Source organism: Rhinoderma darwinii, chromosome 11 (genome assembly GCF_050947455.1).
Source record: "Rhinoderma darwinii isolate aRhiDar2 chromosome 11, aRhiDar2.hap1, whole genome shotgun sequence".
NCBI classification, from domain to species: Eukaryota; Metazoa; Chordata; class Amphibia; order Anura; family Rhinodermatidae; genus Rhinoderma; species Rhinoderma darwinii.
In genome coordinates this window covers 82,635,165-82,653,369 of record NC_134697.1, presented here as the reverse complement: position 1 = coordinate 82,653,369, position 18,205 = coordinate 82,635,165, and the positions used below count along the sequence as shown (strand labels likewise).

Below are 18,205 nucleotides of genomic sequence, written 5' to 3'. Positions count from 1 at the left end.
AGCTGTGTGGCACTATTTACAAGGAGGGCTGTGTGACACTAATTACAAAGGGGAGCTGTGTGGCACTATATACCAGGGGGAGCTGTGTGGCACTATATACCAGGGGGAGCTGTGTGGCACTATTTACAAGGAGGGCTGTGTGACACTATTTACAAGGGGGGCTGTGTGGCGCTATCTACAAGGGGGGCTGTGTAGCTCTATCTACGAGGGGGGCTGTGTGGCGCTATCTACAAGGGGGGCTATGTGGCGCTATTTACAAGGGGGCTGTGTGGCGCTATTTACAAAGGGGGAGGGGCTGTGTGGCGCTATCTAGAAGGGGGGCTGTGTAGCGCTATCTACGAGGGGGGGCTGTGTGGTGCTATCTACAAGGGGGGCTGTGTGGCGCTATCTACAAGGGGGGGCTGTATGGTGCTATCTACAAGGGGGGCTGTATGGTGCTATCTACAAGGGGGGGCTGTGTGTGGCGCTATCTACGAGGGGGGGGCTGTGTGTGGGGCTATTTACATGGGGCACTTTTTTTGTGTTGAGCACTGAGGGATCATTATTACCATCTGGGGCACTGTGGATTACGTTTGTTTAGAGGATGGGGTATGGGTGGGGAGGGCGCTGGAAAAGCGAGAAACCAAAATGTCTGTGTCAAATTCTGCAGAGAAGGGTCGCGGCTGGAATAAGTCATCACAGTGGTCTGGGCTGGATGCTGAAAAAAAGGGAAAGTCAACGACTCTATAGCTGGGTTCACACAAGCATGTGACGTCCGTAATGGACGGAACATAATTCGGGCGCAAGTCCCGGACCGAGCACACTGCAGGGAGCCGGGCTCCTAGCATCATAGTTATGTACGACGCTAGAAGTCCCTGCCTCGCTGCGGGACAACTGTCCCGTACTGTAATCATGTTTTCAGTACGGGACAGTAGTTCCACGGAGAGGCCGGGACTCCTAGCGTCATACATAACTTAGTACGCTAGGAGCCTGGCTCCCTGCACTGTGTTCGGTCCGGGACTTGCAGCCGGAATACGTTCCGTCCTTTACGGACGTAATGACCTCGTGTGAACCCAGCCTATCTGAGAAAACATCACCTAAGGCCTCATGCACACGACCGTAAAAACTCCCGTTATTACGGGTCGTAATTACGACCCGTAATAACGGGCTCATAGACTTCTATTGGCCATGGGTACCTTCCCGTTTTCTCACGGGAAGGTGCCCGTGCCGTTGAAAAAGATAGAACATGTCCTATTTCAAGCCGTAATAACGGCACGGACAGTCCATAGAAGTCTATGGAGCTCTCGTAATGACGGGTGGCTACATGTGTGCACCCGTCATTACGGCAGCGTTGCTAAGCAACGTCAGTAAATAGTCACTGTCCAGGGAGCTGAAAGAGTTAACTGATCGGCAGTAACTCTTTCAGCACCCTGGACAGTGACTACCGATCAGTATAAACCTGTAAAAAATAAAAATAAAAGACGTTCATACTTACCGAGAACTTCCTGCTTCCTCCAGTCCGGTCTCCCGCCCGTTGCCTTGGTGACGCGTCCCTTTCGACATCCGGCCCGACGTCCTGGATGACGTTTCAGGCCATGTGACCGCTGCAGCCAATCACAGGTCAATCACAGGCTGCAGCGGTCACATGGACTGCCGCGTCATCCAGGGATGTCGGGCTGGATGTCGAGAGGGACGCGTCACCAAGACAACGGCCGGGTAAGTATGAATTTCTTTAACTTTTATTACAGAAAAGGCTGTCCCTTCTCTCTATCCTGCACTGATAGAGAGAAGGGGCTGCCGATTAGTGCAGTGCTATTTTGCCGCCAAAAACGTGCCCGTAAATACGGGTGGAATACGTGTGACACCGGACCCATATTTACGGGCACGGGTTCGTAAATACTGGTGCAAAACGGGTGGAATACGTGTGACACCGGACCCGTATTTACGCCAGTATTTACGGGTGGGAAAAAATACGGTCGTGTGCATGAGGCCTAAGTTAGCGGGAAAGCTACAAGCGGAGCTGTGATTGGTCAGTCACTCCTAGCACACTGCACATGCAATGATATTGTAATATGTCTTTAAACCTTTTTAGCCGTGATTTTTAGGTCAGTTGTCTGAAGACGTATTTGTGAGTTTCCTGTCAGAACCCACTGCCAGCCGCTTCTCCTCCACACATCACATTCAACTTTGCAGCAAGTGTAAATAATAAAAAAAAAAGTTGCCCCTCATGTCCAAAACAGAGTGCACGCCCGATAACACGTGCAACATTACACACGCCGCGTGCCCGACATCTCGTCCAATCAATGAATCTCCCGGAAGTGGCGTTTTGCAGACGGCGGCCGGAACTTGTTTCTATGGTTACAGAGAAGGCCCTCTAAGGCTTCCGTAGCTGGAGGTGCGCCGGAACGCATAGTATGAGGGAGTGAGACCCGGTGAGTTTCTGAGTAAGTAACGTGGGTACGCCTCTGAGTCACGTGGAGCGCCGCTCTCCGGCAGACACAGGTATAGACGGTACGGGACGGAGTAATACTGGAGGTAGCGAGAGACCAGCTGCAGACTGCTGTGATATCGGAGTCGCGGTTTCTGACAGGTCGTGTGTCACGTTCTCGCTTTTTGGTTATGGTGTAGTTCTCTGTGAGCAGGCTGCCGATCCCCCTGAGCTTACCAGTGCTGGCGGTCTGGAGTGCGTGTTGGTCGGGTGGCTGTATGAAGGGCGTCACGTGCTCAGTATTTGCCTGCACAGAGTGCCCTGTGGGTGCTGCCCTTCGCCCTGCCATGTTTTGTTTCTTTAGGTTTGCCCGGCTGACGCTGGTCTCATTGCATCAACCAGCGGCTCAGTCAGCGACATTACGGTGCCAGCAATACACGTTTTAATCCAGACTTTTGTTAAAAATAATCGTCGTTTAACGCTATAATCGTAGTTTTACTATTGTGGGAGAATCCTGCGTACACACAAAATTTCCCATGATCTGAATGTTTTTTCTATGGAATATTGTTCATATCGTAGGTAATATCTTTTTGTGTGAGTGCTTTTTGTTGTCGACCGTTCCGACTTAAGGATTTATTATAAATTTATCGTTTCGGTGGCCTTCCCTCACAATTTTCAATATCTCTGCTTGCTGTTATTCAATAAGAGCCTGTCTTGTTAACAAAGGTACACGACTCGTTTCCAGACCAGAGACTAATAACTACTGTAACTATAATCAATAAAGACAATTGTAAAAGGCAGAAAAACCCTCTAATCTGTCCATCACGTGACCGACACCGTATATTATCCCCTAATAGTAAACTATGGAGGCTCCTATTGCATGACTGCAAGCAGAGATCTTGAAAACTGTTTAGAATTTAATACAGTAAGTTTATTGGAAAATGCTAGAACTTTTATAATTCTACCATGAAAGCTTTATTTGCGCCAATTGTAATACCCGATTCCGTTCTGGTCTCCCGCTAGATCAGACATTTGGCGGTAAGAGATGACATGAGCGTGCTGAACAGTGCAGTATCTATGGCAACCATACGACATGTAGAGTATGTAGGAGTCACACACAAGACTCTACAGGTATCGTACAGTTGTTTAGACTCTTGGGTTATGTTCACACAGGGCGGATACGCTGCGTAAAAGCACACCGCGTATCCACCCTGGGCGCCGCAGGGAATTCCGGATGAAAAACCGCGCCGAACTGGTGCAGTTTTTCAGCCGGAATATTCGCTGCGGAAAACTGCACATATAAAAGGTTCATACTTACGTAGCCATGGAGACGCGTCCCGCAGGCCAGCCTCCCCTGATGACGTTTCATCTCATGTGACCACTGCAGCCTGTGATTGGCTGCAGTGGTCACATAGGATGAAACGAGGAGGCCGGCCTGCAGGATGAAGAAGCGCAGAATTCTGGCTTTTGTTTTTCTGAGTTATAATTTTAGGGGTGGAATCGCAGCTTTTCCGCCGCAGAAATCATAACATTTGCTATTTGCGGTGTGTTTTACCTGCCCGTTGAATTCAATGGAGAAAACCTGCAGCAAATAAGCCGCGATCCCGCAAATACAACTGACATGCTGTGGATTATAAAGCTGCACCACAGGTCAATTTCTCAGCTTTTTTTCAGCTCATTATTTACGCATTATTTGGTCAAATCTTACCCACTCTGCTGCTACTGTATGTTGCGGAATATCTGCAGTATTTACACTACGTGTGAACTGACCCTTACCCTGCGGCTCTCCATTCCTGATATCCGCTGGGATGGGAGAACAGACTGATAGTGACAGTTAAAAGGTCTCTGTCACCACATTATAAGTGTCCTGTCTCCTACATAAGGAGATCGGCGCTGTAATGTAGGTGACAGTAATGCTTTTTATTTAGAAAAACGATCTATTTTCACCACTTTATTAGCGATTTTAGATTTATGCTAATGTGATGCTTAATGCCCAAGTGGGCGTGTTTTTACTTTAGACCAAGTGGGCGTTGTACAGAGGAGTGTATGACGCTGACCAATCAGTGACCAATCAGCGTCATGCACTCCTCCCCATTCATTTACTCAGCGGATAGGGATCCTGCTAGATCCTTATGTGCTGTCTTATACTGACACATTAACAATACTGAAGTGTTTAGACAGTGAATAGACATTCCACGGGATGTCTATTCTCAATCTCTGCACTTCGTTACTCTGTCTGTGGTAGTTACAGCAGAGGAAGCGTAATCTCGTTGTAACCTGTCATTTACCGCGAGATCACGCTTCCTCTGCTGTAACTACCACAGACAGAGTAATGAAGTGCAGGGATTGTGAATAGACATCCCGTGGAATGTCTATTCACTGTCTAAACACTTCAGTATTGTTAATGTGTTAGTATAAGACATCACATAGTGATCTAGCAGGATCCCTAAGTGCTGTGTAAATGAATGGAGAAAAGTGTATGACGCTGATTGGTCACTGATTGGTCAGCGTCGTACACTCACCTGTACAACGCCCACTTGATAGTAAAACACGCCCAGTTGTCCATTGAGAAACTAGCATAAAGCTAAAATCGCTAATAAAGTGGTGAAAATAGATAGTTTTTTAAAATAAAAAGCATTACTGTCACCTACATTACAGCGCCGATCTCCTTATATAGGAGATAGGACACTTATAATGTGGTGACAGAGCCTCTTTAAGGCCCTTTTAGATGGAGCAATTATCAAAGGAATTTTTATGCAACGATCGTAGTAACAGCGAAAATCTTTAGCAATTATTGTCACGTGTAATAGACGTCTTTTGAACGTAAACTACTCGCTAAATCATCACTAGTCGCTCGTTCATGAAAGAATGTCTGCCCGTTTGATAGGAACCTTATTAGGCTGGGGCTACACGGCGACTTTTGCCTCAACACAGCAAGCCAAAGAGCACTGTTTTATCTCTGTTCCGCACTGGCTGCATCGTAGTAATGAAAGTGAGTGGCCACGTTGCGACCCGCAGGTTACCAAAACACAATGGTCGCAAGAAATTCTTCAACCCTAATTTTGGTCATCTTTCTGTAGTCCACCCGTTCCATTTATTAGAGGTTTATGAAGTGGTAGAACTAGCTTTTTGTCTTGTGCTTTTCTGCCCCTTTTGATGCGCTCCTTGATCTTATTTGCCTTGGCAGCAGCTGCCTGACACTGGTTGCTACAGTTAAGTTTACTGTCAACAAAAATTCCTATGTCCGTTTTACTCAGTATTTCCTGTTTAGTAAGTAATGGTGACATGTATTTTCTCTTTACAAGTACATAACCTTACATTTATCCGTGTTACATATCATTTGCCACTTCTTCGACTAAACCTCCAACTTGTCCAGATCCATTTGTAATAGAATACTGTCCTCCTTTGTGTTAATCGTATAGGATCGCTTAAAAAAACAAACAACCAACCAAGCAATACTCACTTGTCCAATCGCCCACTGCTGCTCCGGTGGATCCCGTCAGTCTTTGTTTACTTCTTCTGCAGTGATGACGGTCTGTACAGGCTAGCAATGATTGGTTGCAGCAGTCCTGTGCATGAATGAACAGCACATCATCACTGCAGGGAATTCAACTCCGATCAGCATTGGGGGATTGATCAGGCGATTCTTCTTTATTTCTTTTTTTTTTTTTCTTGTGTTTACTTTCTGGCTTTTACGCCTTCTTCGGACGAACGATGTTCGCGTCATGTGTCTAACCAATTGAACACCGACACATTAAAGTCAATAGGCCAATTCACATGTCTGATTTCCTGCACGGACCAACCGTATAATCGCTGCATGCACTTGTTTAGTCTGAATCTAGACTCGCCTATTCAAGTCAATGGGTCAGTGAAAGAAAACGGACAGCATATTGAAGCCATATGAGGGCTGTCCGTTGTTACTGATGTGTTGCTAGCAGATCCTTAGAAGAAAGCAGAAAGTACCACCAGTCAAAAACTGAGGCACGGAGCGCACTCTGACAATACTGATTGAACTCTGGTGTAGAATCGTCAGTTTTTCCCCTTATTAAACACTGACAAGTTTTACATTGTTCGTCTGAAAAAGGTTTAAATCCTGGACAACCCCTTTAACTTTAGTAGCCAAGCATGAGTGAAATTGCTGCACTGAACATTGAATATACTGTCTTTCAGTTACTGATTGTACAGCAAGTGTAAGGCTCTATTCACACGACAAGGTCCGAGTGTTGGCCGATAAAAACTGCCGTTTTGCACCGTTTTTCCCGGCCATTTTGCATCCGTTCCGATTCCGCACCGCCCCCGTAGGTAACGCCACCCAGCCCCCTGTAGGTAGTTCTACACAGCACCGCCCCCCATAGATGGCACCCGCCCCTACCTGCCTGTAGATAGCGCCATCGTTCCAGGAGAAGTCCCTGACTTCACAATGTCCATATATGGACACAGTGAAGTCGGGGACTTCTCCTGGAGTGGAAACACCGGCCACAGGGTCGGGGATTCCGCTTCAGAAGTGCCTGACGTCATTATTTCCTGTAAATCCACGGACAACCCACTGGTGGCGAGATAGATAGATATATATATATCTATCTATCTAAGTGTTTTTGGGACCCGGTCTCTTGTATCTAAAAGCTGCCGCTCTTCTATAAGAATATCCAAAGACTTATTCTTGTTTTTTTTTTTTGTTTTTTTTTAAATACTGTAAATTGCATTTTCTTAACCAGACTTGGCTTATTATCTAAAGTGGTCGGTTGTGTCGCTAATATTTTGGCTTTTTGAAGATGTGAACATCCCCTGTATGATCTCTCCTCCCGACCTGTCTGCGACGGTGTATTAGGTCAGACCGAAGGAAACGGCTATGTAATATGGCTGCCACTGACGTTTCTGTTCATTTTCAGATCTCCATCTGTTTTCTGTGACTTGTATACACTTGTGTAAAGTCGAAGAAGTTCAGTGTTTGGATTATAGTATAAACGCTTGCTGTAGTGTTCTATAAACCAGTATGCAGGTGTTTACACTACTGATACGTCGAGCGTGCTACAGCTGCATGGGTGCCGGCTGTCTCATCATGGACATTCGTCCACATTTCAGTTCTTGCTTCCAATTTTACGTTTGTGCTGTCGGCTTTCAATATTTGACAGCAGCTCCGTTTGCTTTTAATAGATACAGATTTTGGCATGTCTTCAAGAGTTGTTTGGCTAGGCAGAAAGTTTGCATACAAGAGGATGGGCTTCGGACGGCAGCTGCCTGCTAGGACGGCTGAAATACTCCTGTTGCTCCAATCTGATACAGTGAACTGGTAAGACAAAGTAAGGCCCCCTGCACAGGACCGCAGCCGTGCGCACGACCCGTGATTACAGGCGCGGCCGGCCGCGGACAGTCACCCGCGTAAAGATGTCCTATTTTTTTTATGGAAGCTTTTGACGGTGGCCTTGGACCATAGAAATTAATGGATGAGTATTTTGATCTGCAATTACGGTCCGTTATTGCGGATCGTAATTACGGTAGTGTGCATGGGGCATAATGTAGTGGCAGAAAAAGAAACGGCCAGTGTTGCAATTTTAGGCGCCATGATCCACAACGAAAAATGTGCAACTCCTACCCTACAATGCTAGCAGGAAAAATGTGGGGATTTCAGGGTATGCTGCGGATTTTTGCAGCGGACATCACTTTGTAATGCAGAGTGAAATCCAAAAAAAGGTGGGTTTTGGCGTGCTGGATGATGGACAATCCATATGGCATGATATCCTCATATGTAATATGTTGTTACAAATAGGACCATTTGATATTCAATAGTTCTTTACGTAATGTAGCAATGTATTCATTCTGGAATAAAGTAGGGGAGTGGACCGCAATGTGAACATGCAAGGACCATGGCGTGGAGCGCTGTCACGTTTCCAGGAACTTAACATCTCTCTCTGTTCTGGGAAGATGCCTAAGGCCCTATTCACACTGAGTTTTTTTGACACGTATTTTTATGTGGAAACTGTGTTTCGGTTAAAATTCCCCCAAAAGTGTCTCCCATTGATTTCAATGGGAGGCGGAGGTGGTTTTTCCCTGCGAGCGGAAAAACAGTCTCGTGGGAAAAAGAAGCGACATGCCCTATCTCCGGGCATTTACGTCTCTAACCTCCCATTGACATCAGTGGGAGGCAGAGAAAGCGTTTCTCGTGGCGTTTTTGCCCGTGGCGCTCAATGGCCGTGGGCGGAAAACGCGGTGCAGGCTGGTCAAAATCTGCCTCAAAATTCAAAACGGAATTTAGAGCCAGAATTTTCTGCCTGCAAAAAATCTCTGTGTGAACAGGGCCTTAAGAGTATGTTACCGGGGTTGGATTTGCTCCGGAAAACTCTGCAACAAATCCAACCCAGATTCCGCAGGGCATTTATACAAAACATTTTCACCAAATCCTTAGATTTAGTGCAGGTCTTTAAGCCGGTTTTGCTGCTGCGGAAAGCAGAGGGGATAAAAGAACAAAAAAATGGGAGACACATACAGGCAGAGAGCTCTCTCTGCAGAACCGCCAGCCTGTGCGTGTTCTCACGGGAGGGAATACAGCGCAAGCCGCCCTGACACTGTCTGTAGCTGATTGGACGGTGTCAGAGCGAAGACATCACACCCCCCTGCTATTTAGTTATATAGAAACGCCCCATTGACAGTACAGGGGCTTATTTACATATCGGGCGCCAAATATAACGACACCGATATGTAAATAACGGAGGAAGATGGGAAGAAAGTGTAAAGTCAGACCGTGTTTGTGAAGCCCTGACCGTTACATGCTGCACTTTAAAGAGACTCTGTCACCGCATTATAAGTGCCCTGTCTCATACATAAGGAGATGGGCGCTGTAATGTAGGTGACAGTAATGCTTTTTATTTAAAAAAAAAATATTATTTTTTTTTACCACTTTATTAGCGATTTTAGATTTATGCTAATGAGTTGCTTAATGCCCAAGTGGGCGTGTTTTTACTTTAGACCAAGTGGGCGTTGTACAGGGGAGTGTATGACGCTGACCAATCAGTGTCATGCACTCCTCTCCATTCATTTACTCATCGCATAGGGATCCTGCTAGATCACTATGTGCTGTCTTATACTGACACATTAACGATACTGAAGTGTTTAGACAGTGAATAGACATTCCACGGGATGTTTATTCACAATCTCTGCACTTCGTTACTCTGTCTGTGGTAGTTACAGCAGAGGAAGCATAATCTCGTTGTAACCTGTCATTTACAGCGTAATCTCGCGAGATCACGCTTCCTCTGCTGCAACTACCACAGACAGAGTAACGAAGTGCATAGTCTGTGGTAGTTACAGCAGAGGAAGCGTAATCTCGCGAGATTACGCTGTAAATGACAGGTTACAACGAGATTACGCGTCCTCTGCTGTAACTACCACAGAAACAGTAACAAAGTGCAGGGATTGTGAATAGACATCCCGTGGAATGTCTATTCACTGTCTAAACACTTCAGTATTGTTAATGTGTTAGTATAAGACAGCACATAGGGATCTAGCAGGATCCCTATGCGCTGTGTAAATGAATGGAGAGAAGTGCATGACACTGATTGGTCACTGATTGGTCAGCGTCATACACTCCTCTGTACAACGCCCACTTGGTTTAAAGTAAAATTACGCCCACTTGGGCATTAAGCAACTCATTAGCATAAATCTAAAATCGCTAATAAAGTGGTAAAAATAAAAAGCACTGCTGTCACCTACATTACAGCGCCGATCTCCTTATGTAGGAGACAGGACACTTATAATGTGGTGACAGACTCTTTAAAGGTGATGACCAAAACATAATATTGTAACAAAGATGGCGTATGGTGAAGGGATTCATACGAAGTGGCCATTTTCATGTTAGTTCACTTCATGTTAGACCTCAAAGGGATGATCACGACTCAGTCTGCTGTTCGTTACGTTGCTATACCAGAGATTGGCGCTACCATCGAAAGGACTGGATAACTTCTGTCAATAACTGGCGGGCACTTTACCAGTGGGGTCTGCCTTAGTTTGAGAAACATGCGCAAAAACGCAAATCAACAGTAACCACGTGATGTACAGGTTTTTTTCTATACAAGAAAATCTGAGTTCGTTTTTGTTTGGTAATTTTGTCTGTCCCATCTCATCATATACCCTGGTGGGCTCCCGCTCGGCACCTCCTCTATATATTTCTGCTGTTAAGGTTTCTTTCCGGGTTTAGGCTTAAAAAAAAAATACATGCAAAATCTGCACTGTGGGAACCCAGCCTAAGGGCATGTTCACATAAAGTTGACTGCCAAGCAGAAAGACTATGCCTTGAAATTACTTCAGGATTGTTGAGGCAAATACAAGCGTTTTTTGGACACTTTTTTTGTTTTGTTATTCCTTTGGTGTTTTTAATTAAAGCTTCTCTGTCACCACATTATAAGTGGCCTATCTTGTACATGATGTGATCGGCGCTGTAATGTAGATTGCAGCAGTTCTTTTTTTTTATTTAGAAAAACGATAAATTTTGACGGAGTTATGACCTATATTAGCTTTATGCTAATGAGTTTCTCAATGAACAACTGGGTGTGTTTTACTATATGACCAAGTGGGCGTTGTACAAGAGGAGTGTATGACGCTGACCAATCAGTGACCAATCAGCGTCATGCACTCCTCCCCATTCATTTACACTGCAGATAGCGTTATAGCTGTATCACTATGTGCAGCCACATACACACACATTAACGTTACTGCAGTGTCCTGACAATGAACATACGTTACCTCCAGCCAGGACGTGATGTGTATTGAGAATCCTGACCACTTGGCTGATACAATCCCGACACTACAGCACAGCAGGCGTAAACTGTCATTTCAAACGAGATTACGCTTGCTGTGTTTTAGTGCCGGATTGTATTAGTGAATTGTCAGGATTCTGAATACACATGACGTCCCGGCTGGAGGTAACGTATGTTCATTGTCAGGACACTGCAGTAACGTTAATGTGTGTGTATGTGGCTGCACATAGTGATATAGCTATATTGCTATGTGCAGTGTACATGAATGGAGAGAAGTGTATGACGCTGATTGGTCAGCGTCATACACTTCTCTCCACAACGCCCACTTGGTCATATAGTAAAACACACCCAGTTGTCCATTGAGAAACTCATTAGCATAAAGCTAATATAGGTCATAACTCCGTCAAAAATGATTTTCTAAATAAAAAACACTGCTGTAATCTACATTACAGCGCCGATCACATCATGTACAATATAGGCCACTTATAATGTGGTGACAGAGACGCTTTAAGCAATTGCAATAACCAAGAGCGTCTTTTGGTCAAAAGGTGCGTCCAAAAACGCTCCAAACGACCGGCATCTTCATTTCTGTCTTCCATTGATTTCATGAGGCATATGACACGGGCACGCTGCATTTTTTTTTTTTTGGGGGGGGGGGGGGGGTTTTCTCCGTCTACCACCTATTGAAAGCAATGGAGGGAAATTTGGGGCGTCGTTTTGGCACAGATTCTGAGGCGGTTTCCACGTCAAAATCTGCAAAAAAACAAACAGTCTGAACTGATCCTTAGACTGAAAGTAGAGTGTAATCGTTTGCAACCTAAATCTCCATACACCGCTATTACATAACTTTACTTCTGTTTCGTATTCAGAATGACTATGGCTCAGCTGGGAGTGGTGGTTGGTGTGGTGACTGTCCTAGTTGCCCTGATCTTACATTCGTCCATACATAAAGTGGAAGAAGGTCACCTGGCTGTGTATTACAGGTAAATAATACACATTAAAAACAAACATTACACGCCTGACCCCTGAGTACTTCATGCAACAGAGAGGAAACACATAACCAGGCTTTCATACTTCCCTTTTATTTATTATGTATTTTTTACTTCTTTACTTATACCAGTTTTAAGTTTCTATTTCTCTTTTTTAGAGGTGGAGCGCTGCTAAGTAGCCCCAGTGGACCTGGTTTTCATATCATGGTCCCTTTCATCACATCTTTTCGATCAGTACAGGTAAGTGGGCCCTATGTTTGTACACACAGGTGTTACAGGAAATGTATCGCTGTGAAATGATATTATTTGAACTGGGTATTTAATATAGATGTTTTTTTTTTTTATATTGGTCTTATTTTTATGTCACTATTCACGTAAAATAATCTTTAAAGGCTATTCTATGGGTTCCTTCGGAATCTTTTACTTTTTCATTAAGAAAAACAAACTGTAATTTTACTTTTATTTGTTTAGTAAAAAGTGCCCCATTTCATAGGGTATAGATATTGCAGAATCCTTTTCACCCCAAAGGTGTCCATAGCCTTTAAATATTAGTTTTCACATTGTCCCCCAGAGCACATGCAATAAGCTGACACTTGCTGTTTTCTATATCTCACTTGTCAGCTTTGCTGTGTTGACTGGGTCAAGGTCAGCAGAGAGTGGGGTAATTAAAGGGGTTTTCCCATCTTGGATGTTTATGGCAATTCCACAGGATATGCTATGTTTTTTCTGTAACTCTTAGGCTGGGTTCACACGAGCACATTAACGTCCGTAATGGACGGACGTATTTAGGCCGGAAGTCCCGGACCGAACTCGGTGCAGGGAGCCGGGCTCCTAGCATCATAGTTATGTACGACGCTAGGAGTCCCTGCCTCTCTGCAGGACAACTGTCCCGTACTGTAATCATGTTTTTAGTACGGGACAGTAGTTCCACGGAGAGGCAGGGACTCCTAGCATCGTACATAACTATGATGCTAGGTGCCCGGCTCCCTGCACTGAGTTCGGTCCGGGACTTCCGTCCGAAATACGTCCGTCCATTACGGACGTTAATGTGGTCGTGTGAACCCAGCCTTAGGGTATATTCACACACTGAACCAAAAACGTCTGAATATATGGAGCTGTTTTCAACGGAAAACGGCACCTGATTTTCAGATGTTTTTTGAGCAACTCACGTTTTTCGCGCGATTTTTGGGCCATTTTCAGAGCTGTTTTCAATAGTCTATAAGAAAACGTCCCAAGAAGTGTCCTGCACTTCGTAGCCGAGGCTGTTATTTTACGCGCCGTCTTTTGACAGCGACGTGTAAAATTACAGGTCGTCAGCACAGTACATCGGCAAACCCATTGAAAGTAATGGGCAGATTTTTGCTGACTTATTGGAGCCGTCTTTTAAGGCGTAATTCGAGGCGTAAAACGCCTCCATTACGCCTGAAAATAGGTTGTGTGAACCCAGCCTTATAGAAGTGAATGGGCGTTATTGAAACAGCGTAGCAGGTCGAGCTGCAATTTTTTTTGTAATTTTTTTTTCGCCTATTCAGTTCTTCATAGTCTATTATTAAAGAATAATGTGAAGGCTCTTGTGTATACCTGTTTTAGGTGATGTGCCATTTATAGGTTGTCTATTTTCGGCCTTTTTTCGGGCAGTAAACGGCTGAAAAATCGTAAGCAGAACGCCTCCAAACATCTGCCCGTTGATTTCAATGGGAAAACGGCGTTCTGTTCCGACGGAGCGTTTTTTACGCGTAAAAAAACGGCCGCGAAAAAGAAGTGCAGGTAACTTCTTGGCCCGTTTTTGGAGCCATTTTTCATTGACTCGATCGATAAAAGCTAAAAAAAACGGCCGCGAAAAACGCAATGAAAATTGCGAGTGGCTTAAAAAAAAACAACTTCTGAAAATCAGGAGCTATTTTCCCTTGAAAACCTCCGTATTTTGAGACTTTTTTTTGAGTTTGCGTGTGAACATACCCTAATGCAGTTTACATTTCCCATGATCCTTATGGCTTTTCAGAGGAAAGGGGGGCGGCGTCCCATCACACTGCTTGCTCTGTGCAATAAGTGAAAGATCAGCAGTGACATAGAACCTCTGTACTATGTCACTGCAGAGTCTGTGTATTCCTATGTGATGCAACTTCAGCCTGTCTCCCCTGCTTGGGTTTTTCTATGTCTGCATCATGCGTGTAAGAGATGAGGAGAGCAGTGTCAAGCTGTATCTCCTATAAATACACTGGACTCTGCACACAGCACTTACAGATAGTATAGACCGGCATTGTGAGTCAGGAGAGGTTTATAGCTAATCATTGTATGGACTCGCCTATTATATCACTGCACTCCTGCTCCCTTAAATAGGGAAGAAATAATCTCTTCAGTGGCACTATATGAATGGGGGGACAGGACATACAGGGGAATAAGGAGTGTGGGGAGGGGTCTCAGAGCATCCAGGACGGATGGTTCACAGGAAGTCAGACTGGACCTCCTGTCTACGCATGAGATCATGGTGTGTTTTGGTGATCAGACTAAGATCACATGACACAGTTGCCCATAGGGGTGATAGATATATATATATATATCTATGTGCGCGCGCAACGCCTTTGGTCTAGGGGATACCTTTTTGGTTTAAAGATCACACTGCTGGCTATAGTATACGAGCCTATCTACTCAGAAAACGAAGCCACATGTCCGCCGCAGATAACTGCACCACAGATAGGACTAGTGTGTGCTTCATAGATATAGACATGCAATTTACAGCTGAAAGCAGAATAAACTGTATACCTGATGCTTAAACTTGTGACAGTCTTTATATTTTGAGATGTTGCGCTACGTGACAGAGCTGGCCTGTCTGGGGTCATTGAACAGTCTGCTGTAGCTTTCCAGAATTCTTGTATGTACAGACATTCTCTATGAACAGCACATTGACAGAAAGCAGGCCGCTGCATACACCATGTCTATTCCACCAGCAAAGTGTTCAGGGCTGCAGCACAAATGTAACCCTTTAAGGCCTTTTCAGACCTAATCATTAATGACCAGCTGAGTTTTTTTGTTTTTGCCTCTCAGCCATAACTTTATTTTTTTTATTTTTTCATTGACGTAGCTGTATAAGGCCTTGTTTTATGCAGGAGAAATGTGTTTTTTCCTGTGCCGTTTTCTGTTATTCCATTCTGTTTTTTGTTTTTTTTAATTTATTCCATTCTGATATCGTGCTAAATTCCCTGCTAAATTAATTCTTCTGGTTTTTATGATTATGTAGATACCTAAAATTTGTAGGTTTTTTTGTTTTTATGTAATGTATGGGCAGCAAATTATATTTTATTCTAAATAATGATTTTATTTTTGATTTATTTATTTATTTTCATTTTTTTTTAAATGTTATTAACTTTTTTTTACTTGTGTATTCGCATACGCCTGTATATATTACACGGTGTCACTATGATAAAAGCTGCTGTTAGGGCAGCACTGTGTCCTAACAGCAGGCCTACTGAACAGACAGCTCTGGGGGCCTTTCTAGTACCCCAGAGCTGACTGCAGTGGTTTCCCCTAGTCTCCGATCACGTCAGTGTCTCCCATGACACGATCTAACAGGGGAGTCCCTTATGATCATACTGTTGTCAGGACCGCAGCGATCAAAGGGTTAAACAACTGGGGTCCGTGTTTCCTTCGATCCCAGCTGTATTCTCTAGGCTTCTCGAAGTACAGGAGCTGTTGGTAACCTCTCCTCAGAGAATGAGCGCTCGCAAGCATTTTCAAAAGCAAATCCGAAAGACGTCACTGTAGAACCGCCTGCCGTCAGCAAACGGTGGGCGATCGAGGGCTTAAAGCCGGTTGTTAATATTATTGCTTTGCCTCCACCTATGATGGGAGCAATTCCAATAATAAACCGGTGTCACATTTCCTGCTTCCAAACTCAAGCGTAACAATAAACGGTTAATACTCTGTGGTTACAGGAGCAAACATTTTACCCTCTTTCTATTTTGGAGCCTGAGGTTGACTTACAGAAGCAGTATACAGTGTAATAGGAAGACTGCCGGCAGCTGTTTATCCGGATCATAGGTGGAGGAGGTGCACCGCAATGGTGACTGTTTAGCTACAAATACCTGTTCGCTACATAGGTAACCTTTGCCCTAAAAGTTAACAGCAATGTAACACTTGGCCGGCATATCGGGAAGTTCTCTCTAAAATAAACGTCTCCTTTTGACTGTTGGATCAGCACTGTAGACGGTGCGAGCTCAGGGGATAGATCAACTGTTTACTGCGGACAGGAATGAAGTCTGCATCAATGTATCTACATTAAAAAAAACAACACGTCAAAATGCTTTTACCTTTGTTCCCAAATACATGAATGTGGTGCCCGCTGGTGTGGCACAGGGTTTATATTAGTCTAGGCATGAGCTAGGTCTATGCCCAGGTTATAAGGAGTACAAATGACCAGAGTACATTTATAGCTCGTAGTTTTAGTTGTCAAATACCTAGTTCTTCTGCTGTGGATCCTTGGTTGGGTTAAGGAGATGAATATCTACAATATGTACCGATTTCAGGATGTGCACTTATGACGTTTTTGTTTGTTTTTAGACAACTTTACAAACTGATGAGGTGAAAAATGTACCGTGTGGTACCAGGTATGTGCATGTACCTTACAAAGTTATACTTACACCTTGCAGACGTCAAACAGTAATTTATGTCCACGCCGTCTAATGAAAAAAATTGTAATGCCCGCGGATTATGTGTATTATATATTTATTTATTCTCCTTTCTTACTTTCGGTGTCTCGCGCTCCTTTTTTTTTTTTTTCCTTTAATTTACTGTGTCTTTTTCTTTTCTTCGTTCCAGTGGGGGTGTAATGATTTACTTTGACCGGATTGAAGTTGTTAACATGTTGACTCCTTCTGCAGGTCAGTACTGCCTTGTCTGTGGTATGTTTTTTGTTTGTGTAAGGTTAAAGCGTACCTCCAGGAATTCACAGAAATACTCCCTAATCTAAAAAAAAAAACAGTGCTCCTTGTTTCTTAGCTTCATTGACTTGTAGATGGCACACTCGGTTCATTTTAATATGAGGCAGAAGACCCTTCCATTTTACTTAATCCTTGCTGATAGAGAGATAGATAGTTCCACTGTATCTGTTAGGGTATGTGTACACAACCTATTTTCTGTGTCTTATGATGTTCTGTGCCGACGACCTGTAAAATTACGCCCGCCTTAAAGAAATGCAGGACACTTCTTGGAACGTAATTGGAGCCGTTTTTCATTGACTCCATTGAAAAACAGGTCCAATTACGTCCGTAATGGACGCCGCGAAAAACGCGTGCACTTGTAAAAAACGTCTGAAATTCAGGAACTGTTTTCGCCTGAAAACAGCTCCATAATTTCAGACGTACTTGGCGTTGTCGTGTGCACATAACCTAACACGGCAGACGATGGAAAAAATACTTGGAGGAAGGAGAGGTCTGCAGCACAAGTGGCTGAGCTTTGAAGGTAAAGGCTCCATATAGGTACGGGGAAGCTACAAGCACTCACTTTTTTTTTTTTTTTTAGCTCAATAAATCATAAACTGATTAGTCTTATTAAAAACTGAAATTTTTTCATATTTTAAGTAGTGGTTACTATTATCGGTCGTCCTTGAATTCCACGATCGGCAGCTATTCTTGGACCGTTTTTCTCTATCTCTGACGTGCTCCATCGTGCAGCGAATAACACCCATTTTTAGGCTGCAGGAAGTGGGTCACGCAGGCAGATGGTGACCCATGGCTGGTACAGAAAGAATAGTAAAGCACAGGGGGTCATATAGCGTTATGTGACGCAACGGAAGGAAGGAATGAAAGGTTTTGATTTAAGTAAAATTAACAAGGTAGTACCTACAGTTCTGTGATAAGGAGATCTTGAACAAATTCTCTTGTCTCACGGTGAAATTAATTGAAACGTTACGATTAAAAGTTTCAAAGAGAATTAAGAAAAACATGACCATGGAGATCCTCTCGAGTTAGACAGAAGATCTAAAGATTGGTTTTTAGATTAGCCTTTTATAGGTCTTTTTTTTTAGGCTAACTGCCATCAAGGAATGGCCTTACAAGTTAGTG

At 44.0% G+C, this 18,205-nt stretch overlaps 1 protein-coding gene across 6 annotated transcripts in view; it reads left to right on the top strand.

Annotated features, from left to right (window-relative positions):
• Window positions 1-1,616: 1,616 nt before the first annotated feature.
• Window positions 1,617-18,205, top strand: part of ERLIN1 (ER lipid raft associated 1) — a 30,557-nt gene continuing 13,968 nt past the window's right edge. The window contains exons 1-5 of one of the 6 annotated variants that reach the window (XM_075841839.1): window positions 1,617-1,695; window positions 12,027-12,140; window positions 12,305-12,386; window positions 16,704-16,750; window positions 16,962-17,023. In XM_075841839.1, the coding sequence (XP_075697954.1) occupies window positions 1,625-1,695; window positions 12,027-12,140; window positions 12,305-12,386; window positions 16,704-16,750; window positions 16,962-17,023 (376 nt within the window). In that variant the 5' untranslated portion in view covers window positions 1,617-1,624. The other 5 variants (XM_075841841.1, XM_075841842.1, XM_075841845.1 and 2 more) reach the window with 5 other exon arrangements.